The sequence below is a fragment of the Panthera tigris genome, chromosome E3 (genome assembly GCF_018350195.1).
Source record: "Panthera tigris isolate Pti1 chromosome E3, P.tigris_Pti1_mat1.1, whole genome shotgun sequence".
Taxonomy (NCBI): domain Eukaryota; kingdom Metazoa; phylum Chordata; class Mammalia; order Carnivora; family Felidae; genus Panthera; species Panthera tigris.
Genome location: NC_056675.1, coordinates 3,894,939 through 3,917,061, shown reverse-complemented (window position 1 = coordinate 3,917,061; position 22,123 = coordinate 3,894,939). Strand labels below are relative to the sequence as shown.

At 54.3% G+C, this 22,123-nt stretch overlaps 1 protein-coding gene across 3 annotated transcripts in view; it reads left to right on the top strand.

The window, feature by feature from the left end:
- RADIL (Rap associating with DIL domain) overlaps positions 1-22,123 on the top strand; it is a 67,035-nt gene that overhangs the window by 21,483 nt on the left and 23,429 nt on the right. For all 3 annotated transcript variants that reach the window (XM_042970915.1, XM_042970913.1, XM_042970914.1), the window contains exon 3: positions 21,083-21,315. In XM_042970915.1, coding sequence (XP_042826849.1) covers positions 21,083-21,315 — 233 coding nt within the window. The remainder of the gene's footprint in view (positions 1-21,082; positions 21,316-22,123) is intronic.

Below are 22,123 nucleotides of genomic sequence, written 5' to 3'. Positions count from 1 at the left end.
ATTCCAGCACCCTCCACCCAACAATTGGAAAGTGCATCTTACTCTCAAATAAACATTGGGATGTGTAAAAGTTACCCTCCTACTTGATCGGAAAGTAAGATTCAGCATATTGCAAATTACCGGATTCATAGAGCATGTTCTCTGACTACAAAACCGTTTTTTTTTTTATTCAATAACAAAAAGCATAGAGAAGAATTTCCTGAGGAAGACACACAAAAAGCTCAAACCACGAAGAGACGGGTGAATCTCTTTAATTGTATTAAATAATGAACAGTGATAAGTGAAAAATAGGCTAACACGGGAAGATTTTATAATATATACAACTGACAAATGATTACTGTCTGGAATAGATCAAGGATGCCAGGAACAAGCTGTTTAAGAAAATCAGCTCGATAAAACACGGGCAAAAAAGCACATAGCCGCCTCAGAAGAGGAGGTAGGAATAGACAGGAAGTACAAGATACCCCATCGCATTAGCAGTGAGGAAACATGAATTAAGAGCATAGAAGGTAGGTCTAGGGGCACCCGGGTGGCTCAGTTGGTTCAGCTCAGGTCACGATCTCTCGGTTCGTGAGTTTGAGCCTTGAGTCGGGCTCTGTGCTGACAGCTCAGAGGCTGGAGCCTGCTTCGGATTCTGTGTCTCCCTCTCCCTGCCCCTGCCGCCCCCCTGCCCAGAAATAAACAAAAAAAAAGAGAGTCTAACAACATCCAGGCTGTGGAGGAGGAGGAGGGGGGTGCTCCAAAGGTGCTGTGAGAGCCGGAAGTACCTTGTCCCCCTTGGGAGCCGTGGGAGACCATTTGGACTCATCTGGCACCATTGGCCGGCTTGCGTGCCTCTGCCACCATACTGTGGGGCACCGATGTGCTTCATTTTACTGGTCCCCCGAGCCTTCGAGGAGCCATGCTGTGGGCCCCCTCTGCAGCTGCATGCAGAACTCTGCACCCCTCCACGTCACCTCCGGTGTGCATGAAAATGTCACGATCTGCGTATGTCATGGTGTCAGAGGAAGCCTTCTCCTGAAGACTCTGTCCCATGGGTCACCAGGGCACGAGTACAGGGGTGTCGGTATCAGCATTTTGTAATAGCTTTAGAGCTTGAAATAACCCAAAAACCAAAAACGGAGGGACGGATAGTGTTGTGTTCATGCAATAAACGGTACGGAGCTGCGAGTTTACATGAACCACAGCTACGTACATCAACATAGGTGTGTCTCGTACGGTTGAGGAAAAAAGCAAACGGCGGAGAAATAGTGTGATATAAGCAAAACAGAGCAGTGTAACTTGGGGTTACCAAAATGTGTGGTCTAACCATCAATGAAAAATAAGGGAATGTTGAGCGTAGAATCCAGAATAGGGGTTCCTTTTGGCGGGGTGAGAGCTGGGGAGCAGGCGGGGAGGCGTAGTTTCGAGAACACAGGGAGCCTGGAGGGGTTCCGCCTTTTTCAAGTTGGATGGTGGATGAAGTGGGGTGCATTTTATTATTAGTCTAAGTTATAAATGCTTTCATATAGGTGAAATCTTCCATGATCAAAAAACCGGTCCCAAGTGGGGTCTTGGCAGCCTCTGTATTAATTAGGAACTGCGTTTGGCCAGGTAACAGTCGCTGAACTCAATGCAGGTTTCTTTTCTTTGGCGATACAGCAGTGGTAGGTTCAGGGCCCATAGGGTGGCTTTCCAGGTCACCGGGGACCCGTGGCTCCTTCCGTGGCCAGCCCTCCCCGCCATTCCAGTTCACGCCTTCGGGCCGGAGGATCCCCTCAAATGCAGGATGCTTGCGGGGCCGCTGCCATCACATCTGCCTTTAGGGCAGGAAGGCAGGAAGAGGGGGCCAGGCAAAGGTGTCTCCGCAAACCGTGTGCTCCTTCCACGGCGCTTTCCTAGAAGTCCCAGCGGGAACATTCCCTCATCTCTCGCTGACTGCGCCTTAGCCGCATGGCCACGCCGGTCTGCAAGAGAGACCCGGAAAGGTGGTTTTTGTGACTGGGCACATTGCCTCGTCGTTCCTCACGTCATGCCGTTAGAAAGGCGGAAAGAATGGATACTGACAGGCAGTGATAGCCGACTCTTACACAGCCCTCAGATATATACAACTTCAAACACGTCCAAGCAGCTCAGGGATCCGAGACTTGAATGTGAATCAGAACTTGGGGGAGGCAGCTGATCTGGGATTTAGAGGAGGGCTGAAGCTTTAAATGCTCATACGAGAAAATAAAGACTGAAAACCAGTGAGCTACCTGCCTACTTGATTAGGTCAAAATATGTATCTAATGAACTCCGCGAGAGAAGACAGGAAACAATATAGAGCAGAACACATGCAGGAGAGAGGATCAATAAAATGAAAAGTGGTATCTTTGAAAAGACTACTCAAAACTGGCAAGACTGAGGAGGAAAAGTCAAGATGGGACATAAACAATCTCAGGTGTAAGAGGGGATAGCGACAATTACACTAGGGGTTTTTAAAAAAGGGGGCGCCTGGGTGGCTCAGGTCATGATTTCACGATTTGTGGGTTCCAGCCCTGCATTGGGCTCTGTGCTGACAGCTTGGAGCCTGGAACCTGCTTTGGATTCTGTGTGTGTGTCTCTCTCAAAAATATATTTGTTTTAAAAAAGGATCTTACAGATAGCTTTTTGCTAGTAAATTAAAAAACTTAACATGAAATGGGCAACCTCCTAGAAAAGATACAGCCTACCAGAACGCACTCAAGAAAGGCAAAAACTTGAACAGTCTCCTCGACAGTGTGTGTGAGCCATTCAAACGTGCACCCAAACCAGACAGAACCGTGAAAACACCAGCCCCGAAGGCTGTCCAGGCCAGTTCTTCCTCATGCTCAAGGACAGATTATTCCAACACTGCACCTCAGACTATTCCAAAGAACAGAAAAAGCAGCAGCAGTTTATGAAACCAAGAAAACCTTCGTATCAGAACCAGAGAAGGGAAGGACGGGAAACGAGGGAGGGCCTCCCGTAGGCTCTCTTGCGTGGCGAGCCCAGGGCTTTGATTTCTCGTGGTACCACGGTTCTCTTTCCCAGGAACCAGGTAGGGTTTTCCCAGACAAGAACAACTCCTGCCTCTGGGTTCTTTCCTTTCAGATTTTGGCCTAATGGTTTCTTTCGCTGTCGTTTATGGCTCATACGGCCAGTGTTGGTTGTTTTCAGTGGGAATGTTCAGCTGACTAGTCCTGATTAGACCGCTGGATTTTAGGGAACGAGCACTTCTCTTAACGCTAACAATACACTTGCTTTTAACTTTACATAAATGAGTTCACATGATGCAAACATTTTTTTCTTTACCATGGCGTTCTGCTCTCTGCCATATCAGTGCCTCTGCCGTTCTGACCCCTCCTGATGTTGTGTTGACATCCTAGTACGTGCATGTATTAGTTTTCTCTTGCCATATGATAAATTACCGCAAACACAGCAGCTTTAAACGACACACACTGCTCAGCTCACGGGTCAAGTCCGCGTGGCCTGGCTGGAGTCTCCGGGTATCGCAAGGTTGAATCCGAGGTGTCAGCCAGGCCGAGTTCTTGTCAGGAGGCTCAGCCTTACTGTTGGCAGAATTCAGCTCCTCGTGGTTAGAGGACTGGGGTTCTTGTCCCCCTGCTGGAAACCCTAACCACCCCCCTCCCCCCGCCTTCAGGCCAACAGCGTGGCATTGGCTACTCCCTTCCGCCAGTCTTTGACTTCCTCACCACTCGTAAAGGCTCATGTGCTTAAAGTAAGCCCACCTGGGTAATCTCCCTTTCACTGACCCCAAAGTGAACTGATTAATGAAACGAGTTACATCTGCAAAAACCTCTTTTGCCATAGAAAAACAAAGCCTCAACGGAGGCACGATGGCTTCCACCTTGACAGGTCCCTCCCACGCCCTGGGGAGGTGATTACATGAGGGCCCGGTCTCGGGGGGCTCATCCTGGGCAGGGCTGGCCAAGACCCACAGCTACATCTGTGGGCAAAACGCTCCAGCCATCTCCAGGCCCCACAGTCTCGTGCCGTTACGTATCCGTTCACGTCCAGATGCTCGTCATGTACAGAATCCGAGTCAGGTGTGGGGCGGGCGCCTGCGTATATCCATTAAGTGCGGCTCAGCTCTACCGCCGGAGGGCACAGTGCTCCCCACCCGCGGGCCGGTGGGACGGTTGGCTCCCCGCATGCAGTGGCCGGCCAGGTGCGGGACAAGAGTCGTGGCGTTCTGGGTCAGAAAGGGGGCAGTGGACGGCGAGAAGGAGTCGCTGGTGCAGGTGGAATTTGAAATGCGGCCAGGCGAGCCTGGCTGGGGGCCGTGGTGAGATTTCCAGGCCTGGGAACACTCTGCTGGCCGTCCTCTGGGCTCTGAGCCACTCTTCGCTTTTCCCGAAAGACGGGACTCTTCTGAGTGGCTTCTTCTGCCTGCTGCCTGTGGAGAGCCTCTCTCCGTGCCGGGCTCCCTCCGTCCCTGCTCCGAGCTGCTCGCTTCCGAGAACCTGCCGGCTGGGCCAGGCGTGGATTCCAGGGGCGGCCGGCCGTCAGACACGCCGCACCCAGGGACGCTCCTGAGATGGCCCTTCTCTCTTTGCAGCTTCTGCTGAGAGGTGAGGATGCCCTTAAGCTTCTCCAGGGCCCCTGATTTGGTTAAGAGAACCGACGAGCGGCACCCTTGGTCTCTTGAAAGGGTCTTCGCGTGGCCCGGCGCTCTGGCCTTCGGATCTTTCTGAGGCGCCAGGAGAGGGTTGAGCAGGACACCGGCCCCTCTCTCTGCGCCACCCTCAGACTCTTGGCCTCCTTTGTCGTCCGGAGACTGAGGATCTTCAGTCATCAGTCCGGGTTCCATTCTGATTCACAGCTCCTGGTGTTTCTCTCCCTCTTTGCCTCTTGGGACAGGTAACAGGAAAGCGGGTGGCATCTCCTGAGGGGTGTGCTCAGGCACATCAGTCACAAGTCCTGCTCCCGCATGACGGGCCCCCTTCCCGGGGTTTCCAGAAACACGCCCCCGTGTCCTTCTGAGCCTTTGCCACAGCCCCCTCGAAGTCCACACTCCCGTGACACACGATCCTGGTGTCTTCAAGGCGAGGTGCTCCTCACCTTTTTCCGGGCCCTGCCAACAAGCACACGTGTAGTGGCTTCAAACCACACCCTTTCAGTGTCTCACGGATTGAGTGTGTCGGGAGTCTGGCATGCGGTGGCTGGGCCCTCCGCTCACTGGGTGGCTGTGGTCCCTACAGGAGCACGGGGCCCCTCGATCCCACATGGTATTGGCAGCGTTTGGATCCTTGGGGTTGCAGGACTGAAGTCTCCATCTTGTCTCTGCCTTTCCTTCTTGTTCCGCTGTATGTGGACCGGGGCCCCTCCCAGCTCTGCAGCGTTCAAATCCTTGTCACACGTCAAATCTCTCTGATTTCTGTGACCAGCTGGAGAAAACTCTCTGCTTTGATGGCACTCGTGTGATTAGGTTGGGCCCCCTGGATTGTCTCTGTATGGTAAGATCAACCCGTCAGGAACCTTAATTACATCTGCAAAATCCCTTTGCCCTTGAACACAGTCATGGGAGTAATCCCAGGAAGCAGAGATCGTGGGGTGGGGGGCGGTCATTTGAGAATTCTGCCTACCATAGTGACCTTGTCTAGTTTGCCTGCGCTTGGGTAAGCCTGAGTACACCTACTCAAACGTGTACTCACACAGGCTTTGATCAAAGTTTGTTGTTTTAGAAGTGGGGCCACATCGTTTTCCTACCAAACTCCTTTGGGAGGTCTCTCCACATCTGTCAGAGTTCCCATTCACTCATTTTAGGGATTATGGAATATTCCATGGTGTGGATGGAGCGCTATGTATATTTTGGGATCATTAAGAACACTTTTGCAAAACCTATTGCCATATATAATGTATTAACGCCGAATGTGTTAATAATTGCAAGATGGCCAGTACCTACTTTCGACTAACCTAAAAATCAGTGTTAAATTGAACACCGTGCCTTAATAATTGCTTAGGATTCTTAGTTTTGTACTTCCCTGAAGAGCTCTCATAAACGTAAGGGTTTATTTAATCACGGACTTTGATCTCTCTTAGTTTCATGCATACATGAGAAGACAAACACGAGTGAAATAAATCCAGTGTCTAATTCCCCTTCTCCGCTCGGGCTGTCCGCGCCCACGTGCCCTCGGGAACACGCGGACGCACCCTTTCTGAGGAGAAGCCTCCGCTGTTAGCTCTGCGATTTTCTTCCCAGCCGTGGGCATGAAATTCTGCGAGTTCGCACACAGCAGCCAGCGGTCACGTTGGCTCTTCAAGTAATCCTTAAGTGACTGAAAGACTGTAGCGCCGCCCCCTGCCCCCTGCCCCGCCCCCGGAGGGAACAACAACCAAGTTTCCACCTCACGGCCGCCACCTGGCTGGCGTCCATATGAATGTGGGATGCTTTCCAGTTTCAAAGATGCAGATAACGTCGGGGATTTAAAATGTAGAGGACGGATGACGTATCCCCCCTGCGTGTGCGTGTTCATTCATTCCTTCCTTTAGTAGCTGCAACAGGATGCACATTGAACGTTTACTTTTCACCAAAGTCACATGGGTGCACAGCTTCCCGTCACTGATTTAAAAACAGCCAAGCCTCACGCCGGGCCCCAGCCTGCGCTTCTTCCCGATTTTTGCGATCCTCCGAGGGAATCGTTTTCATCTGTGAATGATTTTTTTTTTTTTTTTTGTCACTTATTTCCAAAGCTTAAAACAAGAAGCTTACCCTACAGTGACTTGATTTGTTAAATTTCGGGTGGAGCTAGGGATGTCCCACCATGGGGATGGGAATGGCCCTCGTTAAACCATCCAGCTCCGGTGGCCGGTGCTCTGGGTGCGCACGGGGCTGGGGCCAGATTAGGCAGCGGGGTGTACGTTGCTTCGGCCAGATGTGGCTTTTCACAACTGAAGGTGGGTCTGTACAAGGGTTACTTTTCCTGGCGGTCCGACCTTTAGTTTCTTGCAAGTGAATTACTGTTATCGTTGTTTGTTTTCTCTTTCTGTCCGTGCTTCTCACGAATCCAGTTTTCCCCAGCCCTCTGCCAATTGTCCTGCTTCAGGATGCTCAGCTATATGGTGTATTTTATCAATTCCAGCGTTTTTGGGGTCCGCTGCCTCGCTTCAGTCTGGGCTGGCTGCCCCTGAAGGCTGCTCTTAGCTGTCATTCCCTTGGCGTCTCTCTGGGGAAGGAGCCCCTGGTTTTCGCTGTCCCTTCCTCGTTCTAGGTCCCCCCCCCCCCCCCCACCTCCCGTCCTGGTGGAGTCTCTCCCCGGTGGCTTCCTGAGAAAGTGCGCCTGGGAATTAAAATTGTTCAAGACGCTGTATGTCTAAAAAGACCTTTATCCTACTTTAACGCGTGATTAATAGTTGATCTGGGTGTGGAGTTTTAGAATGAAAGCAGCTTTCTTCCTAGAAATTTGAAGGCGTTGGTCTGTTTCCAGTAACTTCCAGCGCCCCCCGGGGGAGCTGCTAGACGTCGTGCTTCCTCACCCCTCATGTTCAGTCGCTTTCTTCTCCTTCTGGAAACATCTCATTTCTCTATGCTGCTCCCTCCCAGCCTCGCTCTGAAGAGCCAGGCTGTGTGCCTTGGAAGGGGTGTGTTTCCACTCTGGTGTGAGTCTTGCCTTCTTATTTAAAAAAATTATGGTCGTATCCGTTACCATATTTATTCAAATTATACCCAATTGCGTATTTTGACCCTTCGTGCGTTTTTAACCTCTCTTGTGTGTTGGACTTCTAATGGGCCATTTTAATCTAAAAACTCAGGATCTGAAAAATTAAGAACTCCGTTCTGAAAAATTATGTTATTCCTTTGACGATTTCTTCGGGCTCTTCTGTTATTCAGGTTCTGGATCTATTTTTCTGATTTTTCGGTCTCCTAGTTTCTCTTCTTTGTCGTTTTGGTCTACTTGCAAAGCAGTTTCCTCAACTGCCTGTTCCAACCTGCGGGGTCAGCGTGGGGACCTGATTCCAGAGCAGTGGCGGGGGAGGGGGGTGAGCCCTTCTCTGGGGTCAGGATTCCTAATGGAAGGTTAAACCTGAGACCGCTCAGCTCTGGCACGAGGATCGCCTTCTCCGGCTGGACCCAGGGGATGCCCACCTGGCGGGCCTAGAGCAGAAAGTGGTCCCCGGGTCTTTCTTGTCTCTGTGTGCTATCTGTCACTGTGCGTGCCACGCGGTCCTCCCTGCAAAAGGGCTCAGCGCCATCTCGTCATGTCGGGGGAACCAGATAGGGCCTGGGGTTCAGAAAGTTCTTGCTTCTGCTGCCACACTGCTCTTGCTTTGCTGCAGTCCTGGGGGCTCTGTTTCTTTCTGTGAATAACAAATGGCTTAAGCATTTTATCCACTCGGTTACCCGTTATCTTAATGAGGCGATTCCTTCTAGAGAGGGGATGTTCTTTCCTGACCGAGGCTCGAATTAACGTGAGAAGGTCCAAGGTTTACCACAGAAACAGTCCTGTCAGTGCTTTAAAATGTCATTTCTCTCCACTTAGAAAAATGACATTCCCATTGTTGAAAATTTGGAAATAGGGAGTACAAAGAAGAGAACAGAAATCACCTAAAATGTCCCCTTACTATTCCAGTCTCTTCTTATTATTGGATTTCCTATGCAATTTAAATCAACCTACATCCACGTCCTCCGTTTTCTTTAACTTAGTATATTTATTCATATTATGAATATAATTTTTTCTTTTTTTAAGGTTTATTAGAATGCAAGTGGGGGAGGGTCAGAAAGGGAGAAGGGAGGAGAGAGAGAGAGAGAGAGAGAGAGAGAGAGAGAGAGAGAGAGAGAGAATGAATGAATCCCAAGCAGGCTCTGCACCGTCCATACAAAGCTTGATGCAGGACTTGAACTCATGAACTTTGAGATCATGACCTGAGCTGAAACCAAGAGTCGGACGCTTAACCGACTGAGCCACCCAGATGCCCCTATAAACATAATTTCTTTTAATGTTTATTTATTTTGAAAGAGGGAGTACACACACGTGAGTCGGGGAGGGACAGAGGGAGAGGGAGAGAGAATCCCAAGCAGGCTCCACACTGTCAGTGCAGAGCCCGTCTCGGGGCTCGAATCCACGAACCAGGAGATCATGACCTGAGCCAAAACCAGGAGTCGGACGCTTAACCAACTGAGCCACCCAGGCTCCCCTATGAACGTAATTTTTAATGCCATTTGAATGAGTACACCTGATCATTTCCCTATTGGATTTTAAGAATATTTCCCATTTTTTGGTGTATAAATAATGCTTATGTAAATAAACATCCTTGTACCTAAATGTTTGATTCCTTTTTTGATTATTTCTGTAGGACAGCAACTTAACAGTACCATTCCTTTCTGGAAGAATGGGGACATTTTAGATACTGATATATCTTTAATACTGGTGTAGTTGGCATATCTCGATAGCTTTTTTTATTTTTATTTTTTTATTAAAATGTTTTTAAAGGTCTTATTTATTTTTGAGAGAGAGAGAGCTAGAGACAGACAGCAAGCAAGCAGGGGAAGGACCAAGAGAGCGAAACACAGAATCCGAAGCAGGCTCCAGGCTCTGAGCTGTCAGCGCAGAGCCCGACGTGGGGCTCCAACCCACGAACCGTGAGATCATGACCTGAGCCAAAGCTGGACGCTTAACTGACTGAGCCACCCAGATGCCCCTCGATAGCTGTTTTTAAAACTGGGGGCAGATTGGTGCCACTTTCCGTCCCACCAGCAGGACGTCCATTTCCGTATCTTAGCCATCACCTGATTCCATCATTTGAAATACTGACTTGAAAGAGGGACGTCGTCTCTCCCTCCTGTAGGTTGTTTCCTGTAGTATTTGTGAGGCCGAACGGGTTTTAGGATGTTTATGAATGTTTATATTTCTCATTCTGTACCTGTCTCTGCTTTCCTCTTGATCGTGAAATACTTGAAGCCCACGAAAAGCAGATACAGAATAATACCGTGAACTATTTGTGTACCCACGACCCAGCTTAAGGAATGGGCTGCTCTGGACAGAGCCCCCCGGGGGACGTTGTTCCCTTTGAAGTTTTCCTGGGTACGTGGGGAGAAAGCTGGGGAGCTCGGGACATTTGCATTTTGCGTGGGAACCGGATCCCTGGGTCGCTTTCAGGAAGGAAGCGTTCTGGGCGGAGCTAAGGGGTGTGCTGTGGAGACGGCGCAGGGGCATGTGGAGGCTGCAGGGCCGGCGGTGGGTGCGGGTGGCGCTTGCCCGCCTCGGACAGCCTTCGAGTGACCAGGAGGGAGCCAGCAAGACTCCACTTGTCCCGGCAGCGCCCGGCTTTCAGAATCGCTGGCGTAGGTGGTTACCATGCGTGGTCTCTGCGCCGTGTTCCTGGTTCCTGGTGTCCCCAGTGTCTCCGGCCGGCCCCTCTGCCGGCCAAGCCGCGTCCCCTGCGCCCTAGAAACGCAAGGCGGTGTGGTCGTGAGGCCGCGGCCGGGTGCGTGTAGCTGCCGCTGTGAAAGGGCCCGCGTGCGGGAAAGGGCGTGGAGCGCGACTGCTGTAGGGTCAGTGGGAGGGAGATCGCGAAGCGAGCACGGCCGCTGAGCTATGCTCGTAGCGCCTGTGCTTCCCGCTTGCTTTTCTTGGGTGGACACGGATGGTCGCCTGCCCCAGGTCGCCCTGCCGCAGCCACCCACCCCCACCCCCGCAAGCCACCACTGTCCTGATTTCCTAATGCTCATCTGGTCCCTTTTCTCTGAGTGATAACACCCGCGTGTTTGCTCCTACACCACGGTTTCGCTTTACCTGTTTGGAGTATCGTTGGTCTTTGGGAAAAGGACTCCCTGAGACCCTTCCTCAGCTCTCGCACACGTCCTGAGCTCTCTACTGTGTCTGCCGAGATGCTCGTGTGGTTTGGTGTCTTATTCTATTGATTTGCTGTATTACAGTGATTGATTTACGTAGGTGAAATCAACCTTGTGCTCCTGGGATAAATCCCACGTGCTCTTGGTGTATCATCCTTTTCCTATCTTGCTGGATTTGGTTCGCCTGTGTCTTGTTGGAGACTTTCATGTGTTTTCTTGTGATGTCTTTCTTCGTTCTTTTATTGGACGTCACGACTCTGTGAACCGGATTCTTCAGTCAGTCCTAGAAAATTCTCAGCTCTTTTCTTGTCAGATGTTGCCTTTGTGCCATTCTTACACCTCTCTTCCTGGAGCTGTCTTTAAACCCGTCAGACCTTCTCACTCTGTCTCTTAGCCCCTTTCATATGTTTTCTCTTTCTTGTCTCTTTGCACCACTTCCTGGGTAATTTTTTCTGACTGGTCTTTGAGTTCATCACTTCTCCTTTCTGATATATTTCGTGTGTCTGATACATTACATGGAAGCGATAGTTTCTGTTACTGAATTTTTCATTTCTACAACTTGAAGTTTGTTCTTTTTGAAATCTGGCATCACTGTTTATAATTTACTGTTCTCTCCACTTATTTCAAGGTGTGTTTTACTTTTTTACACAGGGCAGGCGTGGTTGTATATTTTGTGTATGATAATCTCAACACCTGGGCTCCTTTTCTTGGAAGGACACTTGTCATTGAAATAGAGCACACAGACAGAAAAGTGCACAGATTGTAAGTATGCAGCTCAGTGAATCTTCAAAAAGTGAGTGGACCGTGCAGCAGGCACCCAGGTCAGGAGATGGGGCGCTCCTGGGACTCGAGCAGGGCTCCCTCCTGGTCCCTCCTGACCGTGAGGCACTGACCCAACTGTCTTGACTCCTAACACCAAAGTTGGGTTTTTCCTCTTTTTGTATTTCCTACAAATGGAATCCTGTAATATCTACCTTCTTGTGCTTGGCCTTATTATCACCTTTGAGAGATTCCCTGATTTTGTTGGTTATGGAAGAGTTCATGATCATTGCTGTATGCTATTGTGCATTCACATGAAAACACTCCAACTTGTGTCCCCATTCAGTTTTTGACGGACACTTGGGTGGGTTCCAGTTGGGGCTCAGTAGGAATCACGCTGCCGTGAACGTACTTGGGACTGTCTTGTGGTGACGCGTGCATTTCTGCCAAGCGCACAACTGGGGGTACAGTCGATGGGCCAGTGAGTGTGCATATGTGCTCGTGTAGGAGATACTGCTAACCGTTTCTCCTCTAAGTGCGTGTGCCTGTTGACACGCCCACCACCAGTGTGTAAGAGTTGCGACTTCCGTTTTCGCTCTCACACTTGGTGCTGCCTGTCTTTTCACTATGGCCCCTCTCACGGTTGTGTAGCAGTTATTTGTGGTTTTAGTTTGCGTATCTGATGATGAGTGAGGCGAATCACGTTCTCGTATGTTTAAACACCGTTTCGGATGTTCTTTGCGGCATCTGTTCGAAGCTCTCGCGTGCTTCTCTGCTGGGTGGTCTGTCCCGTTCCTAGTGATTTTGGGGACGGGCCCTTTTCCTGAGGGCTGTACCACAAATATCCCCTCCTACGCTGCAATTGGCCTTCACACGTTTTGAAGAGAAGTTCTTAATACGATGACTGGGCCAGTCAGCGAAGCAGAAACCACACCAGTTGGTGATGGGAACTCAGGCTGCGCCGTCCTGTGATGTCACCTCCAGTTCCCACCGGGCCCCAGTAACGGGTCAGGAGATGTTTCTAAAGGAAAGCGGAAGGTGCGCTCCAAACCGCTGAGGCTGGCCCCGGGCCCGTTGGCGCAGTCCGGGGGTATCGGCTCCCCGGGGCCAGAGCAGCGTGCCCGCAGCCCAGACTTGCTGCCCGTCTTACTCTTGCTCTGGGTGCCACTCAAATTTGGCACCCGTGGGCTCAGTAGTGCGCTGAGGGGTCACCGGGGTAGCGGTTCAGGGAAAGAGGCCCCCAGGTGGAGCTTGTAGGTTCCTAGAGCCGGGGAAAGCCAGTCTCTTCAGACACAGCAGGACAGGCCGCTCCTCTTGGCAAGTAAGGCTCAGCTTGGATCAGGGGTTCAAGTGGCACAGCTTTGTCGGAGCCCATCCTGATGGCACTGTTCCAGGGTTTAGGGTCCTGCTCTTTCCCCATCAGGGCAAGTTTTTCCCAAACTTTCACCTGGGGAACTTGCTGAGGCTGTGAATTCAGTTTTCACTGTTATTCAGCAAGCCACACAGTTAAATTTTAGACCTGATTTTTCGGTTGACCCCGTGTATGCAAGAGTCAAATTATTTTAGGGTCCCTCTAGACACTTCCTTGTTCTCTGACCAGTGCAAGTATCACACTTGAAGAGTTGCACTGTCAGTGTCTGTAACCTCTGCAGTGCACCCAGAAGCATCTGTGGGTGGTCTTCCCTTTGTGAGCAGCGCCTTCCCCCCATGTAAGAAATCTCTGTGTGCCCGAGGCCGTGAAGATCTGTTCCTGTGTTTTCTTTTAAATTCTTCATTGTTCTATCTCCACGGCTAGATCTATAGTCCATCTGGAGTTAATTTTTGTGAATGGTGTGAGGTAGGGGTCATGATTTTTTTTTTTTTTTTTTTTTTTTTTTCCATATGGAGATGCATTTGACCCGGTATCATTTACTGAGAAGACCATCCTTTCTGCGTATGTGAGATTCTGTTCCAGGACTCTCGTTTCTGTTCCAATGGTCTACTGTCCTTATAGCACCACCACATTCTCTCAGTTACTGTAGCTTAGAATAGGCTGTTATCTGATAGTTCGAGTCTTCCCGCATCACAATTGATCTTCAAGGTTACCTTATACCCTTTGCATTGCCGTATACACTTATCAATTTGTACACACACATCTGCTGAGACCCTTCCAATGTGGGATCGCATTGAGTTTATACATCAGTTTAGAGAGGACGGATACCTTTACAGTCCATCAACTTGGTGTATCCTTCTATTCATTAGGTCTTTAATTTCTGTCCATGGCGTTTTGTAGTTATCAGTGTTGGGGTCCTGCACATCTTGGGTAGACTTGTTCCTTCGTTGTTTCGTGTTTCTTGACACGATTATAAATAGCACCATTACTTTGACATACCCTTTTCTCACTGTTTCTCCCACACGAAAATGGTGAACGTGCACACTCACCATGTCTAGTCACCTTGCTAAATTCACTTGTTAGTTCTGATTGCTTGTCCATAGAGTGTTTTGCAGTGTCTTTTATTTATTTAATGTTTATTTAGTTTTGAGAGAGAGAGCGACCCACACAGAGTACGAGTTGGGAAGGGGCAGAGAGAGAGGGAGACACAGAATCTGAAGCAGGCTCTGGGCTCTGAGCTGATAGCACAGAGCCCAGTGCAGGGCTTGAACTCACGAACCGCGAGATCATGACCTGAGCCAAAGTCGGACACTTAACCGACTGAGCCATCCAGGTGCCCCTCTTTTGAGATCTCTATAAACACAGTCAAATTGTGTGCAAAATAATTATAATCTTATTTCTTTCTTTTCAATTCTTGGACTTTCATTTGTTTTTCTTGCCTTAATTGTACTGGCCAGGACCTCCAGTCCAACGTTGAATGGAGGTGGTCATAGCAAGCATCCCCGTCTTATTCCCAAGGGGGTGGTGCTCCATGTACATTTGGTTTAGAATTTTCTTTGCCAGTAGTCAGACTGGTCCTGTAAAGCTAGGCTAACATATTCCCATCCACCCGCAGTCCCTTTATAGGGTTTGACGAAGTGGAATTAAATGCAAAATGCCCAGAGTAAGGCTGGCCAGGCAGTAGACAGGTGCTCACCAAATTATCTGTAAGTAGTTCTTTTTTGTGCATTTCGAATACAAAAAACTTCACGTTAACTTCAAGGATTGCTTGGTAACTCAGAGCGCTCCATTCTGTGTCTTTGCTAAAGTAGAAAAGGGTGTTGCAGTTAAAACGGACTTGCTCGAGGCAGGTGTCCCTCTGCATTTTGCAGCAGCTGCTGGAGAGTGTATTCAGCAGTGTATGCCCAACTTACTAGAGATCACTTAAAAGTAGTCAAATTGCCCCAATTCTAATAAAATTCCCTTACGCAGGACCATTCCGTTGCCCCATCAGTCTTTAGTCATCGATCAAAACCACATCCGAGAGACCACCAGCCCTGCGCACGCGCGGTGGGTGTAGGCAACACAGATTTTCCAAGTTGTACGTATCGTTTCAAACTCTGAGTCCCGGAGGGAAGAGCAAACAGGATTCCGAGGTAAAAAGCTACAGGTTAAATTTATTGTCCTAAACTTAGTGACGTTCAGGAAAGAGCTGTGTTTTTCTTTCCAGTGCTGTCCTGGAGCCAGCATCCAGCCCGTGGCCGGAGCTCCGGTGACAGCTACCAACTGTTTTCAAAATTAATTTTGCCACCCCTGGTATGCACAGAGTCCTGTCCTCTCCACCGGCAGAGGGGACGTCTGCACCAACCCGACGTGGAGGGAAGAGGGGCTGCATTTAAAAGAGTTTGCGGCCCAGGGTGTACCCCACGCCGCTTCCTCCCCTGCCCAGATGGCTGCCTCACCCAGGAACGTCTGATCCAGGGGATGAGGAAACCACGGATTCCTGTCCTGCAGAGCCACCTGCTTGTGGGTTTAGTTCTGGGCAGGTGAGGGAGCTAGCTAGGGCCAGCGGCCAGGAAAGGGACGCGCGGAGCTCCTTTCTGTCACCGCGTCCATTGTGGCCGATCTCTACCTTCTCTCACTGTCCCTATCACGGCCACACCTCCTGCAGGTTAGGAGCCCCTTCCCAGTTCCCGGGTCAGAGCGAAGGGTTCAGGAGACGCACAGTGGACTCTGTGTGTCCCATCAGGGCCCGCGATTGCCTTGTGATTCCTGTCGTTTCAGAATGTCCTCGCGTTGATTTGTCCTCTTAAAATGAGGAAAGTAGTCGCTTGGCTTCTGAGTCTGGTGCCTGTGTGCATTAACGAGTGTTGGGAGGCACCATGGTTCCCGCGTGTGTCCTGGGGAGGGGGGCGGGGCAAGGTGGTCCCGCGTGTGTCCGGCAGAGGTGCAGGAGGCCTCCGCAGGCGGGTTACCCGGACCCCTGCTTCCACTTCTCTTGGGCCGTGTTTCTGCTTTTTCACCAGAGCAGCTATGTAAGGGTGGAACGGGGAGCCCCATATCTGCCACCTTTCTGGGAGCTGACAAACACTTACCTAGAGAAAAGAATTAGAAATCCGAAACTCAAGTTAAATGGGTAGGTACTCAAGTAAGTTTAGCAAGCGCTCGGCGCATTTCTGCACAAGGGGCTTTGTCTGGGGACGGTGGAGGGGGAGTGCCTTCCCAGCAGTGGTCCAGAACCTTCTGGGCTCTTTTACAAAGTACAGACTCCTGGGTGTCCCTCAGACCTCTGGAATCAGGCCAGAACCTCTGGCCCCACTGAGCTCAGTTGCACCGTAGCAGGAACACGTGTGGATCGGCACGCCCGGCCCATCGCGGGGGGGGTGTGGTGGCAGATGGGGTCTATTCTGGCCCGCCAGCCTTGGAGGGCATCTCCTTCACCCGTGGGCACGGCCTGGCACTCTTGTGGGATGAATAGCTTCCACCTAGAGTACCGTGCTGTGACGGGCATGGACCCCATTGCCCGTCTGTTTCATTAGATCTCCTCTGCTGAGTGAAATCCCCGCCTGGAGGTGGTGGGGCTGCTGGGATGGCCTTGCTGGTGGCAGAGACCCCAGCCATCCCCCACCCCCACCCCCCATCAGGCTGCAGACCCGGCCGGCCTCTGCACCACAGGCTCCTTCCTCTCTGCTTCTCGGCCACATCACACCTGGCCCGAGCACCCTGCAAACGCCCACGCTGTGCAGGCCAGATCCACGCCACGCGTGCCTTTGAAGGTTTCTGGGGTACGTTTGCAAGGACTCTGCCCAGCTGTGTGCCACCTGTCACCCTCCACCCAGAAGTGAGGGCCTTCTTTCCAAGTTGGGCAGATCTGTCCTGGTTTTGCATAGTGCTCAGATGCCTGGATCTGATGATGGCAAAGCTGAACTAAAATCAGCTGGCAGCAGGGGAAGGTGACTGTCCCTGTGAGCACTCTGGGAGCCACAGGCCTCCTCGGAGCCTCTCGCTGGGGACAGTGCTGGTCTTCACCTCTAGTGGCCTTGTGAGGATGGGGCCAAGCCCGGAACTGCACCTAGGGCCACAAGGGGGCGGTGGTCATGTGCCTGGTGGGGGGGGGGGGGTGCCTGCAAGGTGTTTATGATTCTAAAAGTATAAAGAATGATGTAACTGACGCCCAGAATTGACGTACAATTTATTCATGTTGACTTGGAGTTTTCTTATATAAAAGACACGGCATATATACAAAGTTATATATAAAAATACACTCCGAGCCATTATGTTCTTTGTATTATATATATCCCCAGGCTCATTCCGTCCCCACCTATGACAGCCATTTCTCGAATTGACTGTGGGTCTTTTCTTTAAAAAAATTGTTTTTAAATGTTTATTTTTGAGAGAGAGAGACACAGCAGGAGTCGGGAAGGGGCAGAGAGAGAGGGAGGCACAGAATCCGAAGTAGGTTCCAGGCTCTGAGCTGTCAGCACAGAGCCCGACGCAGGGCATGAACTCCGAAATCGTGAGATCGTGGCCTGACCCGAAGTCAGATGCTTAAGTAACTGAGCCACCCAGGCGCCCCACCCTCCATTTTTTTCTAAAGTTTATTTTGAGACAGAGCAAGCGGGGAGCAGAGAGAGGAAGAGGGAGAATCCCAAGCAGGCTCCAGTCTGTTATCGCAGAGCTGGTTGTGGGGCTCAATCTTATGAACTGAGACATCGTGACCCAAACCGAAGTTGGACGCTCAATGGACCTACCTGCCCAGGTGTCCCTTCAATGATGTTTTATGTGCTTTTTAAGTGTGTAAAGAAATGGCCTCGTACCTTAAGTGTTAAACTGTTTTTCCACCCACCTCGGGTGCATACTTGGCTCCCGCTTTTCCCCCGTGGCACCTTCATCCTGTGAACACATAGCTCCCACGGAGGTCGTGTGGCCTGTCCAGTGGCCGTCCTTGCACAGATGTCCATGCACGTGCGAGGGTTCTCCTGGTCGTGCCGTGAGCACGGCGTGTGTGGGGTCGTGTCGGGGTCGCGTCCGCGCAGGTGCGAGGGTCCTCCCGGCCATGGGCGCTTCACCCCTGACAGACTCCGAGCCGGCGTTCCTCAGCCCCCACCCTTCAACACTCCTGTGGCCGCCCCCGGAGCCAGTGAGGAGACCCGGAGGCCAGACCTCGCTGCAGTATTTGAAACTGCCCAGGAGGGTCTGTGTGCAGGCGGACAGTGGAGGGGGAGTGCCTTGGCAGCAGTGGTCCAGAACCTTGTGGGCGCTTTTACAGAGTACAGACTCCTGGGTGTCCCTCAGACCTCTGGAATCGGGCCAGAACCTCTGGCCCCACTGAGCTCAGTTGCACCTAGCAGGAAGCGCTCCCTTCTGCAGCGAGGCCAGGGAAGCCGGCCCTGGGCCCTGGGCTGTCGACCCTAACCCTGGATGGAGGAAGAGCTTGGCGGCTGCATCATTTCGGATTGGTTTTTAAACGTTTCTTCTTCCGAGCATGGCCCGCGGTTGTGCGAGTGCTGCCACAAGCCCTGGGGTCTGTGGTGCTAAGAGGAGCAGGGGGGCAGGGCAGGTGGGGGGAGGAGCTGGCTTCCACCGGTGCCCACCAGCCCCCCCGCCCCTGTGCTCCCTGCCCCTCCTGGCCCCCAGGTCCTTCTGCCCCTCCCACCCCCCTGCCTCCCCCCCCCCCCCCCCCCCCCCCCCCCCCCCCGCCTCCTCCCCTGCCTCTCTCCCCCTCTGCCCTCCCTGTCTCCTCCGGCCTGCTCTCCCCATCCCCGCCTGCCCCCCTGACCCGCTTCTCCCCCGCTCCCCCGCCCCACCTCCCCCTCTGCCCGACCGCTCTTGCCTGCCAGTCGCTGGCTCTGCAGCAGGCACGGAGGAGCAGCGGGCGCCGGGCGGACGGCCTCGCACTGCGGCTCCGGCTGCACCGCCGGCTTGGCCTCCCGCAGACCCGGCCTCTTGCGGGTGCAGAGAAGCAGGCTGCGTCCTGGAAGGGCCGCTCTCGGGTAAGGCGGCACCCTCGCTCCGGCCGGCCTGCCTCACTTCCTGGGGCTCCGCCTGGTGTGCCTGGAACGTTGTAGGAAGGCAGGCTCCAAGTGGGGGCGGGTGGGCTGTGGGGGGGGGGGGGAGTCGGGAGAGGGCTCAGAAAGAAAGCGCCGGGGTCAGCTCTGCTCACTGGCCTCCTGGGCTCCAGTTGGTTTCTCAGCTTTCCAGCAGCGTTCCTTGCGAGTGCCTCCTGTGTGTAGAAGAGTCTTTGGTGGCAGAGGGGGCGCAGGTGCACGAGTGAGTGTGTGGGCACGTGCGTGTGTTTGCACGCATGTTTGTGTGCATGTGTGTGCTTTCGGACCTGGCCGTGTCAGGGGCGGGGGTAGCCTCGGAAAGGAGCAGCCATGCTGCTCTACACAGAGACCAGCCAGCTCAGGGGACTGGGGGGTCGAGGGCACACAGACTGCTTCCTCCTTGTAAACTGGGGGGGGGGGGGGGGAGGAGGTTGTGAATATTTCTTGTCTCAACTAATCACAGCACACACTCCGGTGCACATGCACCGTCTCCTCGCGCGCACGTAGGCAGCCCCCGCGCACGCAACCCCCCCCAGTGCCTTCCCCCACTCCGCACACACGCACGTGCCCTCCCCCCTCCGCACACACGCACGTGCCCTCCCCCCCCCGCACACACGCACGCGCCCTCCCTGCACACACACGCACTCACCCTCCCCCCACACACGCCCTCCCCCCACCGCATACACCAGCACGTGCCCTCCCCCCCCACACACGCATGCACCTTCCCCCCTGCATGCGCCCTCTCCCTACAGCACGCACGCGCTTTCCGTCCCCCCCGCACACGCACGCGCCCTCCCCCACGCACGCGCCCTCCCCCACGCATGCACAAGCTCTCCTTTCCCTGCACACACGCACGCGCCCTCCGTCCCCCGCACACGCGCCCTCCGTCCCCTGCACACGCGCCCTCCCCCTGCACACACACGCAGGAGCCCTCCCCCCCAACGCCCTCCCCCCACGCACGCACCCTCCCCCTACCGCACGCAGCGCCCTCCCCCCCCCCGCACACACGCACGCGCCCTCCCTGCACACACACACACACACACACGCACTCACCCTCCCCCCCACACGCCCTCCCCCCCCACACGCGCCCTCCCCCCCCACACGCGCCCTCCCCCCACTGCACACACCAGCACGTGCCCTCCCCCCCACACGCATGCGCCTTCCCCCCTGCATGCGCCCTCTCCCTACAGCACGCACGCGCTGTCTGTCCCCCCCGCACACGCACGCGCCCTCCCCCCCACGCACGCGCCCTCCCACTACCGCACAAGCTCTCCTTTCCCTGCACACACGCACGCGCCCTCCGTCCCCCGCACGCGCCCTCCGTCCCCCGCACGCGCCCTCCCCCCCCGCACACGCGCCCTCCCCCCCCCCGCACACACGCACGTGCCCTCCCCCCCCGCATACACGCCCTCCCCCACACACACTCCCTCCCCCCCGCACACAGCCCTCCCTCCCCGCACACAGCCCTGCCCCCACACACACGCCCTCCCCCCCCACACTCCCCTCCCGCACACGCGCCCTCCTCTCCTGCACATGCACGCGCCTTCTGCCCCGCACGCGTCTCCCCCCCCCCCCCCCCCCCGCGCACACACGCCCACGCACCCTACCCCCTGCACACACGCCCTCCCTCCCGCACGTGCCCTCCCCCCACACACCCGCACACGCCCTCCCTCCCGCACGTGCCCTCCCCCCCGCACACATACACACACACACACAGAGGCATCCCCCCATACACACACACCCGCAGGAGCCTGGCCGTACACACACACACACACACACACACACACACACACACACACACACACACGGGTGACCTGGCAGGGCTTTAGGGACAAGCCCCTAGGTGGCCCAGGGGAAGTGAAGGTGGCAGTGGGTTTGGCGTCCTGAGGGGAGGGCTGCCGGGTGGCTGATCCAGGTGGGTCACTGGGTTCCCATGGGCGTCTCTAGACATGGACGGCCGGCCCGTCTTCTCTCGGGGAGACTCGGAGGTGCCCCGGCCCCACGAGTCTCGCGGTCTCCTCTGTAGCAGTTGACAAAACAGCGACTGACCAGCGTTAAGAAGGGGACCCAGGACGTCTGATTGCAGAAGGGCCCGGAGGCTCCGTTTACCTAACCGTGTTGCTTCCGTTTCAGGGATAAACGCCCAAGCCCGGAGGCTGCAGCGGAGCCGCGCCAAGGGGACCCCGGCCCTGGCTTCGGGCGCCGCCCAGAGCCCCCCCACATCCCGGCTGCGCCGCACCGTCAGCGAGACCAGCCTGAGCTCGGCCACCGCCCAGGGCGCCGAGGACCGTGGCCCGGACGCCATGCGCTACTCCCTGTACGAGTCGCCCCACCTGCTGCTTCTGCAGGGCTACAGCCAGCAGCATGTGAGCCACCCCCCGCAGCCCCGCCGCCCTGAGCTGACCGAGCGCCCGCCGGGCGTCGTCGCGGCGGACGGCCTCCTCGCCGTTAGCTGCGTCAGCTGGGAGCTCCTGCGGCTCCGGGCGCTCGGGTGCTGAGGAGGCTGGAGAAACGGGGTGGCGGGGACCACCACGCAGGGCCGTCCTGGATTCTGGGGGAAGTGGAGGCTTCCTCTGTGCTGTGTTTCCAGAGCATTCTGTGTCCGGGCTCCAGGAGGAAGCTGTGGGGGAGAGGGCTCACCCGGTGCCGGGCCTCTCGGTACTGCTTGTCTGCCCCCTTCCGTGTGTGTTTCGGGCCGTGCCCTGCCGTGCCTTTGGGGTCCCCGACACGGGTCTGCCCACTTGTCCAGACGACGGTGGCTGCTTGGCCAACAGCTGTTGTGGCGGACAGCCTCGACTGTACCGCGAGAAGCTTTCCCCGAGGAGGCAGGGAGATGAGCCACCTGTCCCCGGCCCGCATGTCCCACCACTTCTGTGGGAGCCCTGGCCGGAGGGGTGTGGCCCTCCGAGGTTCCTCGTCCCCGCTCCGCACCGTAGGCTCTCCCTTCCTGCTCTCTGGCTCATGCCGATTTGCCCGGCTCCGTCCCGGTGCCCGCCGTGCAGCGGTGGGGCTGGCGGCGCTCAGGTCTTAGCGACCCCAAACCGGGCCTCGCGCTGTGCCAGCAATAGGAATTGACGAGAGGCCAGACGAAGGTTCCGGGGGAGGCTTTCCCGGGGCGTGTGCTCCAGCACGAGGGCGGCAGCTCAGAGGAAGGAGTCCTCTGCTGACTCTGCA